Source organism: Mustela erminea, chromosome 1 (assembly GCF_009829155.1).
Source record: "Mustela erminea isolate mMusErm1 chromosome 1, mMusErm1.Pri, whole genome shotgun sequence".
In the NCBI taxonomy this organism is placed as follows: Eukaryota; Metazoa; Chordata; class Mammalia; order Carnivora; family Mustelidae; genus Mustela; species Mustela erminea.
The window spans coordinates 208,071,367-208,090,705 of NC_045614.1; the positions used below are offsets into that span (position 1 = coordinate 208,071,367).

Genomic DNA, 19,339 nt, shown 5'->3' on the forward strand with positions numbered 1-19,339 from the left:
GGGGATACAGGGAGTCCTGGGCAAATGCACATGGGAACACGCATGCTGGGACATCTCAGCTTTCCTCTGGAGTGTAGAACAGTAACACTCCCAGCTGGGGTCTTGGAGCGAAAGGCTGCATCATTCTGGGAGTTTGGGGCTCCTTGCCCATTCTCAGAGGCTCCTCTCACATTCAGTCCTGCTCATTCCAACTATTTGGAGTATTCCCCTCGATCGCATCCGTGGCTCTTAGAAAAATGAAGGGATAATTTAGAGGCTCTCCCTGCAGAAACGCCCTTATCGTCAGCCAAGGGCTGGGTGAACCCTCCGGCCTTATTGCCTAAGAGCCGGATCCGCGTGGGAGTCTGGTCCAGGCAAACAGCCTCTTCCATCGGAACAAATGCCGCTGACTGGTTCGTTCTTGGGGACTTTAGATAAAAGCTGGGAGGTGTTCTCAGCTCCGGCGGGACGAGAGGGTTCTTTCGGTTTAATTAATTGCCTCTGCGTACACGAGAGAGGCTACTAGTTCAGGGCTGACATCAGTCAATTTCTGCCCTTAGATATTCGGTCTAAGTAAGTCAGCGATTCGCTGGTTGCTCAACAGGGCCCAGAACTGCCTTAATGTGAGTCAAGGGCACAGCTAGCCTTTCATTTTGGTCTGATTACTTTTTAAAGTCATAAAGCAAAGAGTCCTATTCGGCACCTTGTCCTTCAAGGGGTCCAGGTACCGGTTTTCCTGTTCTCACGCGGAGGGGCACGCTCGGACCTGGCTGCACACCCCGAACTGCTGCATCGCAGCTCTGTTTATCTTGGACTTTTATCAAGGAGGGCGGGGAGGAAAATTCTGCGCGGAGGCTGAGCTGTCAGGCACAGCCCCCTGGCCTTTCTCCTAGCCAAACAGCTCTGATAAGTGGGCAGGCCTTGAGCCCGGAGACCCACAGACACACTTGGATGACTTTACGGAAATCAGTTGGCCAGTCCCTCCGAGGGCTTGGACCCGCTTCGGATGCGCCGCTTGCCAGTGCCGCAGACATGGCCAACGAGACCAACGCCTCCAGCGCGTACGACGGCTACGAGTACTACCTGGATTACCTGGACCTCATTCCCGTTGATGAGAGGAAGCTGAAAGCCAACAAATGTGAGTTGAGGCAGAGCCTGGGGGGTTGGCCCAAGAGACTTTCTCCATTCACCTCCTGCTCCAACAGATGTCAGAGATGAGCCCACACTTGACCCTGTACACGGAGATAGAAGGAAACAGGAGTCAAATGGTATCTGTTATCTTCTGAAATAGGCTTGAAACTAACCTGGGAAGAAACTCAGACACCTTGGGAGCAGAACATGCGTTTTAAGATAGAGTTCCTTGATGGAGCTTGGTTTGTCTGGGTTTCCAATGAGCTTCTTCCAATCAGTTTCTTTGAATCGCCGATGTTGCGTTGTGTCCACCCCTAAGATAAATGACTTACTAATTTCTATGAAAATACCCACCGATTTTAATCTTCATGGTCTCAGGTAGGACCACCAGAACAAACCAACCTCCTTTTGCTCATCTCTCTATCAGTCTTTCTCTCTTGGGTAAGTTGGTGCTTTGGGAACAGTTGTCTCTGGTTATTCCAGCTACTGAGTCAAGATAACAAGTAAGCTGAGGATATGACTATGAGAAACAAGACAAAACAAAGTCCAAATACTGGGGACCTATTCTCTGCTAGCCCCACGTGTCAGGCTTCTTGGGTATTTCATGCCCTACAACCACAAAATCTGACAAAAAGTAAGTGTGGTCACTGGAAGGAACAGGATGCTTTTTGTATGAAAAGCCAGAGAACGTGGTCACACACCAGCTCAACACTGAAATCCATTTGGATGTTATTGCTAATAAAAGGCAGATCCCTGGCTGAGCCTTTGGAGGAAGTCATCTAGAGTGTTTTGTTAAGAGGACTTTCTGTTTCCAGTTTCCCTTACGACTTCCAGGAGGCCAGCTACTCACCCACATCTGCCCCAACATGGCACCAAAGCTTTTTGGAGGGGGAACAATAGGTTTGGTGTGTTTTCTGCTGCAAGGTATATACTCATGAAATTAAAATGCAGATTTTTGCACATACAGCTCACAATAAGGAAGATGTAGAGTTCTAGGGAGAACGTGTCAGGGTTGAAATGAAAGCCCATTCATATGTATCATCAGAAGCTCAAAACTTTAGGATACATAGAGATTTGGACAAAATGTCGATTCGGCTTTTTGGGTTTTTTTGTTTTTGTTGTAATTTTGTTGTTTTCTTTTGTTTTCGAAATGTAGATTTGTATTCAGGAGAGTTTTTTTAAATGAACATGAATTAAGTGCAATTCTGTGTTGGCTTTGGACACTCCCATCCTTTTGTGGGCCAGACACCCCACTTGGTCGCCCCCCACCCCCGGGCTCCAAATCTCTCTTCCTTGCTTCGAGTAGGGACACCTTTTTGCAACTTTAAAACCTTCGAACCTACAGTCTCAGCCTTCGGCCCCATTTAGTCACCCACAAACAACTTCCATTTTTGGGGAAGGTGGCTGATGTGAGCTGTGTGTGAGGTTTGAAAAGAAAAAATGTTCTTTCTTGCACACGTGAACTTGAGATACAAATTTATAGCATGGTGGGCATACAAACGGAGGCAAATAAGAAACTCCTCCCCAATGCCATAAAGACCATCTCAGTGAGGACACTTAGGGGGAGCTCAGTCGCTGGGTCCCCTCAGACACCCTACATGTCAGGAGCTTTTGACACCCATAGAGAGAGAGCTGCTCCTTCTGACTTCTATTTCTGATGTAGTTCAGTCTTTAGGTGTTCTCTGAACTTAATTTCTGCTTTCTCTCGAAAAGAAGTTTCAGGCTAGACAAAAACTGTGTGTTAGGCTCTTTATGTCCTGTTGGGTAGTTGTCTAGCTCGCTCTAGAGGGTCAGCTGGGGGGCAGTGACCTACAGGTTAGAGGCCAGGCACGTGAGTTCCCAAGCCCATCAGTTGCGGTTCCCATCTGAGCTCTGTCACTCACTAGCTCTGTGACTTTGGGCAAATCAGTTACCGAGGCCAGGCCAGATTCAGGAGGAGGGAATCAAAGCCCATCTTGCAATTAGAAAGGTGTTAACAATTCAAAGCAGTCTCTAATTCACCATGAATATGAAAAAATACAGCAGTTAGGAAAATAAAACTAGAAGGATAGCGAGGTAGAGCAGGGGCGCAAAGAGGAACTGCAGCCTTGACTAGGCTGGTGGGTGAAGGGCTCCCCACGGCGACTGTGAGCCGGTGAGAGATCAGGCATTGAGGATGGCCCTGGAAGGAGCCTTCGGGGCAGCGGGAACACCAAGGACCAAGGCTCCAAGGCAGGGGAATGAATGCCTGCCATATTCCAGGCATTCAAGCATGAAGACACGGATATTCAGAGTGTCCGGGGAGGAAGTGGAGAAATGAGTATTGCCAGATGCGGCGGATGAGATGAAAGTTGGGTTCACCATTTTGGAGAGTGGAGTTGCTGAGGACCAGCCAAGTTGCAGATGCTCACAAGGCGTAAACCAGGCGTCCCTCTCCCAGGTACCTTCAGGGAGCCCTTGCACGCGCCCACAAGGATACACATATTTCAGCATTCACTGCAGCACTGATTGTGATAGTCAGAAATTGGGAAGGACATCATATCCCTCCTCAACAGGAGGATGGATACATGAGTTATGATTGTATTACTATCACCAGTAGTACAGAGCAGTTATAGCACATGAGCCAGATCTGCATGTGACAAGACGAGCAAACTGCTAAAGTATCATGAGGTAAAAAGCAATGGGCCAGGGGTGCCTGGGTGGCTCAGTCATTAAGCGGCTGCCTGCACCTCAGGTCATGATCCCAGGGTCCTGGGATGGAGCCCTGCATCAGGCTCCCTGCTCCGCAGGAAGCCTGCTTCTCCCTCTCCCCCTGTTCCTGCTTGTGTTCCCTCTCCGCTAAGTCTGTCTCTGTCAAATAAATAAATAAAATCTTAAAAAAAAAAAGCCATGAGGCAAATTATACATCCTATAGAATTAACTTCCGTTCGTGCTTCATGATCCTATTGATTATAATGACATCTCCTTAAATACCAATGAATTTGTTATAATTAATGATGCAATTAATACATATTAACTCGTAAATATAAAAACAGGTATGTTCTTTCTTAGGGGGGTGCACACATGTAGGAAAATATAACAGCATACATAAGTTTCCCCTGGAGCGGAAGACCAGGAAGATGAAAAGGGGCTCTGAATTTACCTGCAATCATTTAATATCCTTTTTCTGTAAAAGGATCTGAAGCAAATATTTGGTGGACACATATTCTGTATTTCTCTACATATTTGGAACATTTATAATTCAGTTTTATAAAATTTATTTATTTATTTATTTATTTGGAAGGGAGAGTGAGCATGTGCGTGCATGAGTTGGGGGGGGCACAGAGGGAGACAGAATATCAAGCAGACCCCCCAGCTGAGTGTGGAGCCCTACACGGGGCTTGGTTCCAGGGCCTCAGGAGCCTGTGATGAGCTGAAACCAAGAGTCAGCTGTTTAACCCACTAAGCCACCAAGGTGCCTTTAAAACTGTATATTTTAAAGGTTAAAAAATTATAAAGATTCATATGCTCTTAGTAAAAGATTCAGACAGCAAATTACTTCACTCTGCTACTCGGGAACCATCAGTGATAGCATTTTGGTGCCTGGACGACTAGGGTTTCTCTGTATCTTTTCATCCCTATGCACACAGACACACACACACACACACACACACACACACACACACACACACACATGCCTGTGTGCACACACAAAGGGACCCCTTGTCTGCATGCTGTCTGTAAGAACTCCTGAGGGTAAATGGAGAACTCCCTTGAGTTCCCTCTCTCCCCCTTGGGTCTGTCGGTGACTGCATCGGGCAGGGCCCAGCTGGTGGCAAGTGGTTGTTCTCTCCAGGGGATGGACGAGCTCAGCTGGGGAACAGGGAGCAAAGACCTGGAGCCTGCTGGAGGTTAGGGACAATAGCTCCATGCTCTGGGCAATTTGGCAGAATTATAAACATTTAGTTCATTTGGACAGGTACCCTCTTTTTTTCTAAACTGTGGTTACAGCAGCTTGAACTGACCTAGATCTTACCTCACCTAAGTGGAACCATACACTGTGTGACCTCTTGTGACTGGCTTGTTTCACTAAGTCTTCATTGTGACAAGGACCCTCTTGATAAGCAGGCCATTTTGCCCATTCACAGAGCCACGTGGCAGAAAGAAATATATGGTGGGTTAGCCCAAGACCACAAAAATGACCTTGAGGTTGATCATCTCCTGACACCAGAAACAGAGACATTCCCAGTATGGTGGTTCTATCCGAGTTCTCCAGAAGAACCGCACCAGTAGGATGTATGGATGTATGTTTCCCTGAAACACCTCCATAGACACATCCAAGAATCCCGTTTTACCAGCTGTGTGGGCATCCCTGAGCCCAGTCAACTTGACACATAAAATTAGCCATCGTAGTGTGTCAACCAAGCTGGTTATCAGAGGAGGAGCTTTAGTGGTGTAGAGGGAACATGGGAGCCCCTAGAGTCAGGAACAGTTGCTACCACAGGACATCCAGAGACCTGGTCACCAGAGTGGTGAATGGGCACAGGGGAACTGGCAGGGGGGCCCCAGCGTGGAGTGTCCACTTGTTATTTTCACAAAATGCCATCATGTTTCCCCATAGCTCATCAGCTTAGTCTGGAGGACTCCCTTCTTCGCCAGCATCTCTCTCCCTTTCCACTGGCTTCCTCCTTGCTGTCTAAAACATACCCGGGTCTGCATCCCTGCTGCTCTCTTGTACCATCAACCAAAGTCTCTCCCACCTGGTCTCTAAAGTTCTCCAAGTGGTGCCCACTTTCACCTTCTCTGGTCCTCTGCACCCACCATCATCTGAAACTGCCCCTTCCAAAAAATCACCCTGCACTCTCACTTCCTTCCTCTCCCAGGCTTCTGTGTCTATCTTCTCTTCTGTCCCTCTCAACCTCCTTCTTCTTTCCCTAGGTGCACTCGTCTTAGGGTCACCAACCCCCTAGGGTTGCCCAGGACCGTCACAGGGATGCATCTTGGGGAACTGAGGCACTTCAGATGGTCATCTTGGTTCCCCTCTTCTCCTTCCAGTCCCACCTATGTAAGAATAAAGCTGCCGCTATCCTCAATCACAGAAATCAGAAAAAGACCCCTACTCTGTGAACACAGTTAATCACAATTCATCCAGGGGAAATTCCTTGAGCAGTGCACAACTTGTGTAACTCTTCATGGCATCCGTGCGTAGGAGAGACTCCAGGTGCAACCATGCACTCCTTGCACCATTCCCTGTTCCTGCAATCTCTGATGAGTCTAAGCTCCCTGTTCCTCTCCGTAGTCTCTCTGAAATTGAGTGCTGTCAATTTGGTCTTTCATCCATCTCAACAAACTCCATTTCCACATCATACCAGAAGCTCACCATACCGGTCTTATCTTCTTGCTTTTGCTCACGATTAACTCAACAATCAAAATTTTGTAACTATCCATGATAGGCCAGGCATTGCATGGGCAGCTGGAGGCACAAATGCCAAAATACTAAATCCCTGTACCTGATTTTTCTCAAGAACGATTTTATTTTATGACCATTGTTATCTATTTTACGATGATGCTATATTTCCAAGCAGGTTACACACATCACAACATCCCTCCACCAAACCTCATAAGATAGTAACAAGTGAGAACATAACACTGTATCTAAACATTGCAATAATGGGGCCTCAGTGTCATCTAACACCCCATGTAACATTCAACTTTCCCCATTTCCAGTAAGGTGGCAGGTACACATCCTTAATAAGCTGTAACGTGATTCATGGTGTTATGCTGGAGATTTGCAGAAGTGGCCGGCAGAGCTCAGAGAGGGAAGACACAAGGAAGCCTTCACGGGGAAGATGGGCTAAGCTGAATCAAAAGACCCAAAGGGACTCTGCCCAATCCACAGACAGGCGGCCCCGGGTGAGGTAGACCATTTACACTCTGCATAGGCAAGAGATGCTTCTGGCAAGCACCACAAGGAGGGTGTTTTTTGGGAAGAGTGACATGGTGACGAAATTCTTGCAGGCCAGCCTCAGAGGATTCATGGGAGCTTCAGGGAGTCACTTAAAATTGTAGGCAGAGAAGAGACAAGGTCCAATTTGCTTGCTAAGAATATCCCTCTGGCGAATATATAAATTTGAGGTTTGGGTGGGTGGCGGGTGACACAGAGGCAGGAAACAGCCACATGCCACCCCTGGAAACATACAGTTGCCACGATCTCTACCCTCAGGAACTAACAGTCTAGGAGGGAGGGGTCAGCATAAATAAATTAGGGTGCTGTAGTGTTGCAGCCATCGGAATATAAGTATGAGGGGGTCCCGGGGCCCAGAGAAGCCAAGTGACTTTCCCCAGGTCACCCAGCGAAATATTTGCAGAGCTGGGACTTCAATTCCAGGGGGACTGATCCCTGGGGACTCTTTCCAGGACACTAGACATGATTAGTGGGCAGACGGTCAGCAGACCGGAGCAACCAACAGAGCGGGAACCTTCCTCTTGTCTTGCTCTCTCTAGCCCCAGTTGCTGAGTGGTGCCCTACATGATCTCTGCGGGCTGGATTGATAAACGCATGGGAAGTAGGCAGCTCCTGCACACACCATTAATTTTCATGATGGATAACTGTGTCAGTTATCAATTTACTGCCTTCAAAATACGCTCAGTGATAAATGATGGGATTCCTTTAAAGTGAGCTGGGAGTCAAGATTTCTCGGAACAGGGCCCTGGGAGTGGGGGATCTGTAGGAGGGTTGGGCTGTGGCTGGGGGTCAGCAGGGGTGTGTGAGGACATGTGGGGCAGTTGGCCCCTGTCACTGCCCCGAGCATAGTCCTTCTAAGATCTTGTGGCCTCACGTGGCAATAACCTCTCTGCAGCCATCTTGACCTGGAAACTGAGGTCCCTAGGCATTCCGTGGCCCACAGGGAGCAGAAGTCACAAGCCCCTGACAGGGGGACCCCTACCAGCTGTTGGTCATTTGCACCCTGCCGGTGCTCTGCAGGGTGGTCGCTCGTTTGTCCAGCAGCTCCAGACCAGCACAACATCTCTGCTATCCAGTGGCCAAACCACATCTCCACTGAGGTCTGAACCTCCCCCAACTATGTCCCTCCTTGGTGTGATGGGCTGGACTGTGTCCCCCCCAAACCCAATTCCTATATCGAAATCCTAACCTCTGGTACTTAAGAAGAACATGACTGTATTTGGAGAATGGGGTTTTTAAAGAGGTGATCAAATTATTCTGAGGTCATAAGGGTGAGTCCTAATCCAGTATGACCAGTGTCCTTAGAGGAGGAAGTGAGGACACAGACACACGCAGAGGGAAGGCCGTGTGAGGACAAGCCAAGGGGAGAGGCCTCAGGAAGGACCAAGCCTAGGAAGAACCAACTTCAGCCTCCAGAATTGTGAGAAACTAAATTCCTCTTCTCTAAGCCACTGTCTTCATTGGTTCAGGCTAATATAACAAAATACTATAGACTGGGGGCTTATGAAGAACAAAGATGTATTTCTCGCAGTTCTGCAGGCTGGGAAGTCTAACACAAAGGCCCCAACATGGCTGAGTTTGGGTGAGGGGCCTTCTCCTGCTTTGGGGCTGACATCTTCTTGCTGTGTCCTCCCGGCGGGGCAAGGGGTGAGGGCACCGCTCTGCAGCCTGTCTTGTAAAGGCACCGATCTCATTCACGGGGGGAGGTGGGGGTCTGTTTGTGGCTTAAGCAGCTCCCAGAGGCCCCAGCGCCATATACCATCCCCCTGGGCATTAGGATTGGGCAGATGAATTTAAGGAACCACAAATGTTCTGATCATAGCGTAGCCTAAGCCAACGGACACGCCTGGGTCCCCTCCTGGTTTGGGACCCCTGTTCGCTGGAGCCGGAAGGATGGAACGCGGTGAGGGCAGGGAGGACAGTGGGGTCTGTCGGCGGGGCAGCTCAGACTCTGATCTGGAAGGCGGCCAGGCACGGCAGCTGGGCCACGGAGGGTGATGTGTCCCCGCAGTGTCCGCTCCCCGTGGGGCCCGCGACCTGACTCCAGAACCCTGATCCTGTCCGTCTTGCCTCTCCCCTCCCATCAGCACCGGCCAGCCGGGGTCCTTGTGGGTTCCCTGGGACAGTGGTCACCTGCCCCGGCAACCTGTGTGTGGGAAAGTGACTTTGTAGCTGCTGTTACTTCTTGAGTGAACTCGTACACTGGCCTCTTCACTGGCTGCCCTGCCTGCCAGCTGGACTGGCGCTGGTCCAGGCAGGGGTGTCCTCTTCCCCGGGGTGGGGGGGGGGAGGAAGCAAGTCAAGCTGGCTCCTTCTTTCCTGGCAGGACCTTGGTGACATCTGCCGCAGCAGGGGGTAGCGGGGATGCTCTTTCTGCTCTGCTAATGCTGATTGCCCTGTCTCTGGCTTTCAAGATTTTCTCGAGCACAGACTCTTGTCCTATGTGTCCCACTAACTGCAAAGGACATGTGCAGAGCTCTCTGGAGTGGCCCTTTTGCAGGGTACCAACTACCCTCTCATACAGGGTAAGGGTGGTAGGGGACGATCGACCGTCTCGAAAGAAAATCCCTTGGAGGGAAGCGTCCCAAAAGTTGATTTGAAGCAGTCAACACCTCTCTTAGTCTACCCGGGCTGCTGTAACAAAATATTATAGACTGGGAGCTTCAACAACAGGTATTCAGTTCCCACATTCCTGGAGGCTGGGAGTCCAAGATCAAGGTCGCAGCAGATTTGCTGTCAGATGAGGACTTGCTTCGTGCCTTGTAGACAGCCACTATCTTACTGTGGCCTCATGGGGCCTTTCTTCCAGGCCTGCAAATGAAGGAGAGAGGAGGGGGCGCTGCAGCAGGAGGTTGAGGGGAGAGGGAGGGAGGCAGGCAAGGAGGAGGAGGGGCAGGCAGAGAGTGAGAGGGAGCGAGAGTTTCTTCCTTTTCTTACAAAGACACTAATCCCGTCATGCTGCCAGACCCTCCTGATCTCTTCTAAACTAATTAGCTCTCAAAGACCCCACTTTCGGGGCGCCTGGGTGGCTCAGCGGGTTAAAGCCTCTGCCTTCAGCCCAGGTCATGATCCCGGGGTCTTGGGATCGAGCCCCGCATCGGGCTCTCTGCTCAGTGCAGAGCCTGCTTCTCTCTCTCTCTCTCTCTCTGCCTGCCTCTCTGCTTACTTGTGTTCTCTGTCAAATAAATAAATAAAATCTTAAAAAAAAAAAAAAAGACCCCACTTTCAAACACCATCCATCTGGAGACGAGGGTTTCCGCCCTGGGAGGTGGGGGAACATAGTCAATCCACAACATCGCCTTTCTACAGAGTCCACTATGACCGTCCTGTCTCCCCTAGAGATTTCAAATAGGATCTGGGATTTCAAATAGGATCTGGCGCTCTCTCTCTCTCTCTCTCTCTATATATATATATATATATATATATATGCACACACACACATTTAAGATTTTATTTATTTGAGAAAGAAAACATGAGCTGGGGGGAAGGGGCAGAAGGAGAGGGAAAGAGGGAGAGGGAGAGAGAAGCAGATTCCCCACTGAGCAGAGATTCACCTCCCAGTTCTTCACCTCGAAGCAGAGGTACACATCAAAGGCAGAAGGATGCTGGGAATGGAGCCATGAGCCAGGGATGCTTTAAGGTGAGACAAAGAAGGTCACGTGGTGTGGCTGGTTGAGATGCGGAAGATCAGGCTGGGTTCGACTCCTGTACCAAGCAGAAAAGGAGGCAAACAGAAGGAAAAGTACCCAGGCTCAGGTGTTTACCTAACAAGCAGAGAGGATTTTAAAGATTTTTGTGTTCGTGCCCTTACACTGGAATTTATCCGTCAAGGCTGGGCAGAGCGCTGGAAGCATCCAGGGACTGATAGACATATTTTATGGAGCAGTGCTGACTGGAGGGCTCTGGGTTGCTCTTTCCCAGGGCTGGCTTGAAATCTGGTGTGATTTTGTTAGAGGGACTTCACAAGGATCTGTACCTTGTGATTTTCAGATATGACTCCTGTCTCAGGGAAAGATTAAGAATTTCCCCGACACTGTCGACAAAGTGGGAAACGCAAATCCGTTTCTTGAGGCTCTGCCTGAATGAATCATATGTTTGCTTTTCTAGCTGTCCTCCTTTCAGGGGCTAGGCTTAGGGGAAAACCGTTCCATATACCAATGTTACAGTTACAATATATGCCAAGGTTACATATTACTGTAACACAAGGACTCTCCAGATACGCCCTGATGCTCCCTTGCAGGAAGCAGCAAGATGGATTGATTTCCTTCGGGTAGGAAAGCTTTCATGGTAGGAAAGCCTGGCTTTCATGCTGTATTATTTGCTTCTCAGGTCAATATGTCTTCTTCCTTTAATTATGGCTTAGGAAAAATCTATCATAGCTCATATCGACTTCCACTGATGTGCCGGCTCTGGCAGCTTCAATCAGAAGGCAGTCTGTTCATCTGCTGCTCCCAGAACAGAAACACACCACTAACCCATCTCTTTTGAACACAAGGCAGAGAACTCAGTGAAAAGATTGAGCCAAACACCTACATGTAAATCTTTTCTCCCATCAGAGCAATCGGTTTCATGTTACAAGTTTAACCGAGACTACAAACTCTTCAACAAAAGTCCAGCCTTATGGATAGGACATAAACAGTGAAAGTGATTTTGCGTCTTTGCTTGGCTCAGGTCATGATCTCAGGGTCCTGGGATCGAGCCCCCCATCAGGCTCCCTGGTCAGTAGGGAGTCTGCTTCTCCCTCTCTCTCTGCCTGCCATCCCCCCTGCTTATGCACTCTTTCTTTCTGTGCCAAATAAATAAATAAAATTTTTTAAAAATGTTAAAAAAAAGAGAAAGTGATTTAAACAAGATATGAGACTGTTTACCTCGGAATGAATATCCCATCAAGGTAGCCCCAGCTAGAGGTGCTACACATGAATGATTCCATTATTGCTCCCAAACTGCTTGGGGCTCTTCTTTTGGAGCTGACTGTGGTAGTGACAGCATCTTCTATGGGACATCTACAGTGATAAACTATGTATCTCTTTCGAGGGTGGATTTGCTTTGGGGAAATAGTTAAGAGTGACCTTCAACCAATCAGGTGAATGGAAGGGATGACTGAGCTATTGGTACCACCTGGGTGATGAAAATAAAACATGATTTTACAAAGTAGCAGTACTTCGTAAAAATAAGTAGAAGTACTTATTTTTACAAAGTAGAAGTACTTTTACAAAGTAGTGTGTGTGTGTGTGTGTGTGCGTGTGCGCACACGCACGCTTGCCCTAGATGATAATCCCAAAAGAAAGCTTTACAAGTGTTTATGAATCTTTGGTAAATGTTTATAGATGTTTAATCAGGACATGTATTATTTCAGGAAGATTTATATGACTGTGATAGAAGATGATTATTGTGAAAGTCAGCATTCATTTGGATTTGTAAGTTTGGGTACGCTCATTTAAAAAGTCAGCTCTTTTTACTGATTCAGTGAAGAAGTTGGTTACAGTCAACAGCACCCGATGGAAGAGAAGCTGGTTTCTGTCTCACAGAGAAGTCTGCAGGACCCTGCGCAGGGTGGGCTCCATGAGTTCCTCAGAGACAGCTTCCTTCCAGCTCCTTGCTCTGCCGTCCCCCGGATCCCCCCCTTATCCTCACACCCCAGCCTTTCTCTGGGATTCACATCCAGGTTCCCACCAGCAAAATGGAATACAGAAATAGGAAGGGATACAATGTTATCTGAAATCCAGCAGGCTCTGCAGGAGGACGTCCAGCAGCAGTCCAGTAACCCCACTCACATCTCATTGGCCAGAACCCTGTCACATGACCATATCTAGCTGACAGGGGGTCTGGGAAATGTAGTCTTTATTCCAGGCAGTGAAAGGCAGGGCTTCTCTTACTGTGTAAGAACCTGCAAACATTAGGATTCGCAACTAGCAGTCTGTACCGTGATTACCTTTACTCATATCCCATACTTCAGTGGAGCTTGAAGCACACAGTGGTATCACTTGCCCAACACCCTCTTAACAGAAAAAATAATTTTAGTTCTATTGATATATCATTTCACAACCATTAAACAAGGAACTACGCCATGGGCATTATATATACATATTATTTAATCCACCTAAAAGTCTATCTAACACAGTCCATCATCCCATTTAAAGATTTAGAGATGCAAAAATCTCAGATTGCCTCAGATACCCCAGCTAGAAAATGGCCAAGTCAGAATTTGAGTTCAAAATAGCCCACCTGCATCGCCTAGGTCCTTAACCCAGTTGTTCCCCAAAGAAGGGAAAAGTCTTGGAGTGAATCTCCTATCAGGACTCTGGGACCCAAATGTTAGTAGCCTTTGGAGGAATGCTAAAACTGAGGTTCAGCAGTTCACAAAATTGAACAGCTGCAAGGAAGGATGAGAAACTCCCTCCCCCACCCCCGGGTGAAGCCGCACCATTCCATCCGAGCCCCCTCTTGTCGACCAACTGCAGATGCCTCGCTCCCCTCATTCTGCCGGTGTGGGCTCAGAAGGGAAGGAAGGAAGGAGGGGAAAAAGGAAGTAAATTAGGAAGGGGGAGGGAAAGGGGGAGGAGAAGAGAGAGGGGAGGAAGGTTTTCCATGGTTGGACCAGTTTCCTTGTCAAGCCAGCCTGGGGTTCCTTGTTGTAAAAACAAGCTCAGGGATGTTTAAACATTTCCAGCCCTGGGGAATGATGTCTCTGGACCTGGAATGAAATGTTCTCTCCAAGCACTTTGAATCTTCAGTAGGAAGAGGAAAAAGAACCCTATTATTATTATTATTATTATTATTATTATTTTTATTTTTTTTTTTTTTTTGGCCATCCCTTTCAACAGAATGTTAGGAAAGAGAATTTAGTATCGGAAAGGGCCAGTGGCTACTGATCCCCCCTTTCAGTCTGAAAACAACTCAGATCTCACTTCTCTGAAGACACTGTGGAAGGTGTTACTTCTTTTCCTGTTCAGTATGTGGAGATAACTGACCACGGGCCAAGCAGACACGTGTGAGCCCAGGAGAAGGGGCGGGGGTGTCCCAGCGGCAAAACTTCTGAACCTGTTTTCTTAGAGGCCCCGACAGAACTTCTCTAGCTGCCGGAAGATCTCAAACCCTGTATGATTTTTATGGAGACAGAGCAGAATGGTGTCTGCCTAAATCCAAAACATCCTTACAGAATAAAACCAAAACTTCTGAAAGCATTTATTCCGTGCCACTCCAAGGGTTATAAAAGAAATTGTGACTGGCCGTTAGAATGGAAGCAGGTGCTCTAGAATACTGAGTGAGCAGCCAGGGAATGCTGAGAACTTCAGGGGCTCCTTTTTGAAAGTCCTTCAGTTTCGGGCAGACAGGAACAACCTCATTCCCTATTTCCTGGGAGCCCATATACCCCTACAACTGTTCAGAGTTCTGGGGCACCACCAGCGTTTCTCAGGTCAAGGTCAGAGAGGAGAGAGGTTGTGGGAGCCAGCCTGGAGGTCTTCGTTGTCCTTGTCTTTCTGGAGTTGGGAAGGCCAAGTTGTTGATGCTTCGTGACAAGGCAGTGGGGATCTGACTCCTTTGGCGAGAACTGCCTGCCTTCCTTGTAACTGTTTTTGATGCTGTCCAGGTCTAAGATGAACTCTTACGAGCCTTCAGTTTCTCTCCCTACCTGTCCCAGGTCATGGAGAGTAGTGCCATTATTTACCGCCGGGGCCTTCACTTCCGGCTCTATGTAGATGACGAACAAATCTCTAGCTACCTCATTCATTCATTCAGTGATTCATCATTCATTCATTCATTCATTCATTCATTCATTCTGTTTGTTTTCTCTTTTGCTTACCCATTCATAAACTTTTTTTGTTTAACAGAACACAGCGCAAGTCTGGGCAGGTGTATCCCTGGAAGTACTGGAGGGTAGTGCAGAGGAGGCTGTAGGGGAAGAGTGTGCGGGAGAGAGGGGCAGCCATTTCCGCTGTGCTCCTGTGGCCCCTCTGAGTCCTTCACAGCCTGTGGTGGCACCTGGCACGAGTGGGTGCTTAATACATTCCTGTGGGTGATCAGCCTTCAGTAGCTTCCTTTGCTCACACGTGTAGGTGTCTAGCAGGTGCAGCTGGGGGCATCTGGACCTGGGGGCATGAGTGTGTCTGGGATAAGATCCTCAAACACACTCATCACGAGCCTAGTGTACTGTGCCCATAGCCATCGTTGATCACCAAGAAACACTACCGTATTGCAACAGTGCCTCGCAACTTGCAGAATGTTCCTGATCTGGAGTCCTGGAGGACAGCACCTCCTGGCCTGTCAGGTTCTGCCTAGGGCCCCCAAGAGGCTAACTATGTTTCCTAGTTTACCTGTCCCTTCAGCCTCTGGCCACAAATACAGGCACAGGGTAGGCTGCACGTAGGTGATCTTCCCTCCTGTCGCTGTCCTCCGTCCCCACATTGGCCACGTGCCCCTGGAAGAAAGGGGCCAGTGAGGCCTCGGTTAAAAGCTCTGCCCTGCCCGCCACGGGAGCATTCCGCACCCCAGTCTCGCCCACCTCCTCCTAAATCTCTCGGTCTTGGGGTCTCTGAGGCTGCCCTTAATAGAGCAGTCCCCAAAGGCCCCTGCCACTCTCACAGGGGAGGGGAGGTTGGCTGTGTACGAGCTGCCCACAGCCCTTTCTTCTCCCTCTGAAGGAGAAGGGGAAGGGGAGCAGCAGCAGCTGAAAAAGCAAATCCACGGGGTCCCTTCGTTTCACTGGCTGGTCTTCCCTCGGCAATCGCCTACCTGGACCTGCTGCTAGTTGCTCTGGGAAAAAGTCTCTTCCCTGCGGCCCTGGTGCTCATCATGGAAAGGTCTTCCCAGGGGCAGCTGCTGAGAGGCTGGGAGAGGAGACAAGTCCTCTCCTCAGGCCCCACTGCCCGGAGCTGTGGGCTCCTGTGGCGTCATGCTGACGTGGAGACGCCCCCCGCCCCCACAGATTTCATCGTCATCACCTTCTGGGTGAGCCTGGCGTCCTTCGTCATGCTTCTCTTCCTCATCCTGCTCTACATGTCCTGGTCGGGCTCCTCACAGGGGAGGTGAGTATGGAGGGCGCCGGCACAGGTAAGTCACGGGCTGAACAGTGAGGGACCGCAGGTCCGCAGCGCGGGGTGCTGTTCCGTCACGAAGAGGAACAGATCCCCGATTCCTGGTCCGACATGCATTCACTTCCAAGACCCTGTGCTAAGTGTAAGAAGCTAGATGCAAAAGGTCCCCGTGTTGTAGGATTCCACGGATATGAAACATCGAGAATAATCTAGACACAGCAGATTAGTGCTGGCTACTGGGGCCGGGGCTTCTTGGTCCAATGACAGAAATATTCTCCGGCAGACTGTGCGGATGGCTGCACAGTTTGTGACTCTACTGAAGATCTCTGAATTTTCCATGTAAGCGGGTGAACTTTGCTGTCTATAAAATATAGCTCCATTAAGCTGTTAAAGAAAACCGAGTCAAAATGACCCCATGTGGCAGTTAGGGCTTGTCAAATGACTCACCAGAAAAAGGGGACCCAAATGTAGGCATCTACGACCACCATCTGTTATTGAATACGTACTGTGTGCCTTAGCGGCTAAACTGGAGGCTTCCCTTTGGTCACACAGGGAGGCGGAAAGCTCCCTGGTCCGGTGGGTGCCCAGGCAGCCGGGGCTGAGGAGTCCTGCCTGTCTAAGGGCTACCATCTTACACGGCACATGGGTGATGCTGTTCGCCCTGATACCAAAGAAACGTTCTCCAGACATTTCAACGGGCACGGAATGCTCAGGGGAGCTAAGTGGGTCTTTGTAAGATTTGGGAAGGAGATGCTGCATTGCTCCAAGGAGTTGTTCTTTTTATGCTTAAAAATAAAAATTTCCACTAGCATCATCTGAAAGGAGGGCTCTGCTCTATCAGGCTCCCGTCCGGACCCTCCTCCTTCATGTTAGAATTAGAACTATTTGGAACTACTCTAGCGGGGACGGATTCTGTACCAGAGCATCACCTCGTGTTATCCTGATGGCAGCTAAGAGGTGATGATGGTCCCAGTTCATTGATGGGACAGGAAGGTGGGTGGGACATGGTGGGCCGGCTCACTCCAGGCGGCTGTGCCCGCTGCCCCAAGCACCTCCCGTTTGGGAGAGGCATCAGAGAGGATGGGTTTCTAGCTAAGGCACGAGTCTGGCTGGAGGCACAGGTGCATGGGCTACATACTCAAGCACGTGGATGGATGGAAGATCCACCCGCCGGCTCCCCATCGTAAGTGGACACGAGGGAGATGTGACCGCAGACGGAATGACTGAGGGTCAAGATCACCACTGAGCACTGCCTATTATCTTCCATTGCTCCACAGTGGTGACCCTCATGAACTGGGCTGACTCTCCCCCAGGGCCTGTTCCCTTAGTAGAGGTGCTCTTGTCCCATGATGTCTTCTCTGTGGGTTCTGGGCAGGCAGGATGGCGCAACAGGAAAGCACCCAGTACGTTCTCGCCAGCTTTGATGGCTGCCTCCCATCTGCTCTGTCCACAGGAACAACACCCAGCACCACACAACATGCCCCTGGAGTCACAGCCTCCACCTCCCGCTCTGCATCCGGGGGCAGCCCCCCGGCTCCACGGAGCTCGGCCGGAGCCCCAGGCGGCCGAGCATGCAGCCCTGAGCGGCAGCAGCGGCCACGAGCCCCTGCACCTGCCCCACTCGGCCCCCCGCACCCACCCTGCTCTCCTCCCAGAACTGGCCTTCGACGGGGACCCCCACAGCATCAGCTGATGTCGGGAACAAGTGGGGTGAGCCTCCCCCTGAAGATAGAACCTCTCAACTGTAGAAGCGACACCAGCAAATCGGTGAACTCAGCCTGAATGCACGGCTGCCTTCGGAAAGCCTACTTACGTGCAGCCGGAAGTGCAGGCCAGGATGTACTTGATGAGGGGACACAAGTACGCGTGACCCAGGGCTCAGAGTACCCCGCCTAGCACAGGGAAGCAGCCCCAGAGAGTGCGGATTTCCAGTGCATTTTACCTGCAAATGTACTTCTTCTTCTTCTTTTTTTTTTTTTTTTTTCAAACGTACTTCTTATGTTCACTTTGGGAAGGTAGAAAATAAAATATATATGAATTAATTTTTAAAAATACTTGCTTGCTATTACTGGGCCACTTTTTAGCTTCAACTATTACTGCTGTGATATGGTTTTTTAAAGATTTATTTGAGAAAGAGAGAGTGGGTGTGCACGTGCGCAGTGCGGGGAGGTGGGGAGGGGCAGAGAGAGAGGGAGACAAGCAGACTCCTCGCTGAGCATCACGGGAGGGCGTGGGCGGCGGGGAGGGGCCTCCATCCCAGGACCAAAACCAAGTCTGATGCTTCACCACCCAAGCCATCCAGGCGCCCCGTACTGCTGTCATATTTACCAACCCTGAGTTTCAGGCCGATCTGAACCTTCTTTAGGACACGCAGGGAGGGCATCCCCGTCCCCCACTGTCACCCACCTTTACTAAGGGCGGTGCTGGCCCCACCAGCCCCGCTGACTGCAGTCAAGGGACCTAAGTCACACTCCAGACCTCCCCAAAGCCTTTAAGAGGCAGAACCCGAGGGGAGAGGGGTGCACTGGAATGCTGTCCAGGACGTCTCTGGGCTGGTAGGATGGAGCCACCTGGGTGATGTTACGGGACCTCTGGTCTGAGTCCTCGGAAAGACCCAGTCCTTCAGTGCCCAACAGCCTGGCCCTGGCAGACGGAAAGTGCAAAGCCCCAGAACCCGCACCCCACCCCGGGTGGACTGAAGTATCCCCCAGGTGGGGGCGGGCTCAGCCTCCCTGACTGGGGGGCAGTGGGCTGGAAAGGAAGCGGAGGGCGGGGAGACGGAGCTCCAGAGACACAGAAGAGGGGCGAGAAGGAACTCGTGGACTTTCTTACTTGAACCTAAAAGCACAAGTCTGATTTGGGAATGGTCTCAAAACACACTGTTCAGGTGTTTGGGGTGTGGGGGAGGGGAGGCAGCCACACCCTGCTTTCTAGACAAGAAGCCCGGACTGGGTAAGGGGACTGGAGGCAGACAAGCACTACCCTTATCCGGTCAAAAATCCTCAATTGTGAAAGACCACCAGAACCCAGTCTAAGGAATGCCGTAGGAACATCAACGTGTCAACGTTTAAGCTGAGGCCGAGGGACTGGGAAGGCCGCTGTGTGGTCCTGCGACTGAGGCCAAGCAGCAATCCCCCCCCTTAGCCCCCACACCGTACGGGAGGGCAGTGGGCACACGCGGAGCTCTAGCCGCACGCACCAGAGGTTGTGGGCTGCTGCGCCGATTAACATAGGAACCTAAAAGTCAAATCTTGACCTTTAAAATGCACAT

General features: G+C 50.0%; 1 protein-coding gene across 1 annotated transcript; it reads left to right on the forward strand.

Annotated features, from left to right (window-relative positions):
• Positions 1-368: 368 nt before the first annotated feature.
• MRAP (melanocortin 2 receptor accessory protein) lies at positions 369-18,016 on the forward strand. Its single transcript, XM_032353761.1, has 3 exons — positions 369-1,117; positions 15,960-16,059; positions 17,522-18,016. The coding sequence occupies exons 1-3, from the start codon at positions 931-933 to the stop codon at positions 17,649-17,651; spliced, it is 417 nt and encodes a 138-aa protein (XP_032209652.1). The 5' UTR covers positions 369-930; the 3' UTR covers positions 17,652-18,016.
• Positions 18,017-19,339: the final 1,323 nt, after the last annotated feature.

Bases quoted from the DNA above. Each gene is read 5' to 3' on its own strand.
- MRAP (XM_032353761.1), top strand. From the start codon at position 931: ATGACTTTACGGAAATCAGTTGGCCAGTCCCTCCGAGGGCTTGGACCC. The intron at 1,118-15,959 runs GTGAGTTGAGGC...CCGCCCCCACAG, and splicing joins GAAGCTGAAAGCCAACAAAT to ATTTCATCGTCATCACCTTC. The intron at 16,060-17,521 runs GTGAGTATGGAG...CTCTGTCCACAG, and splicing joins TCGGGCTCCTCACAGGGGAG to GAACAACACCCAGCACCACA.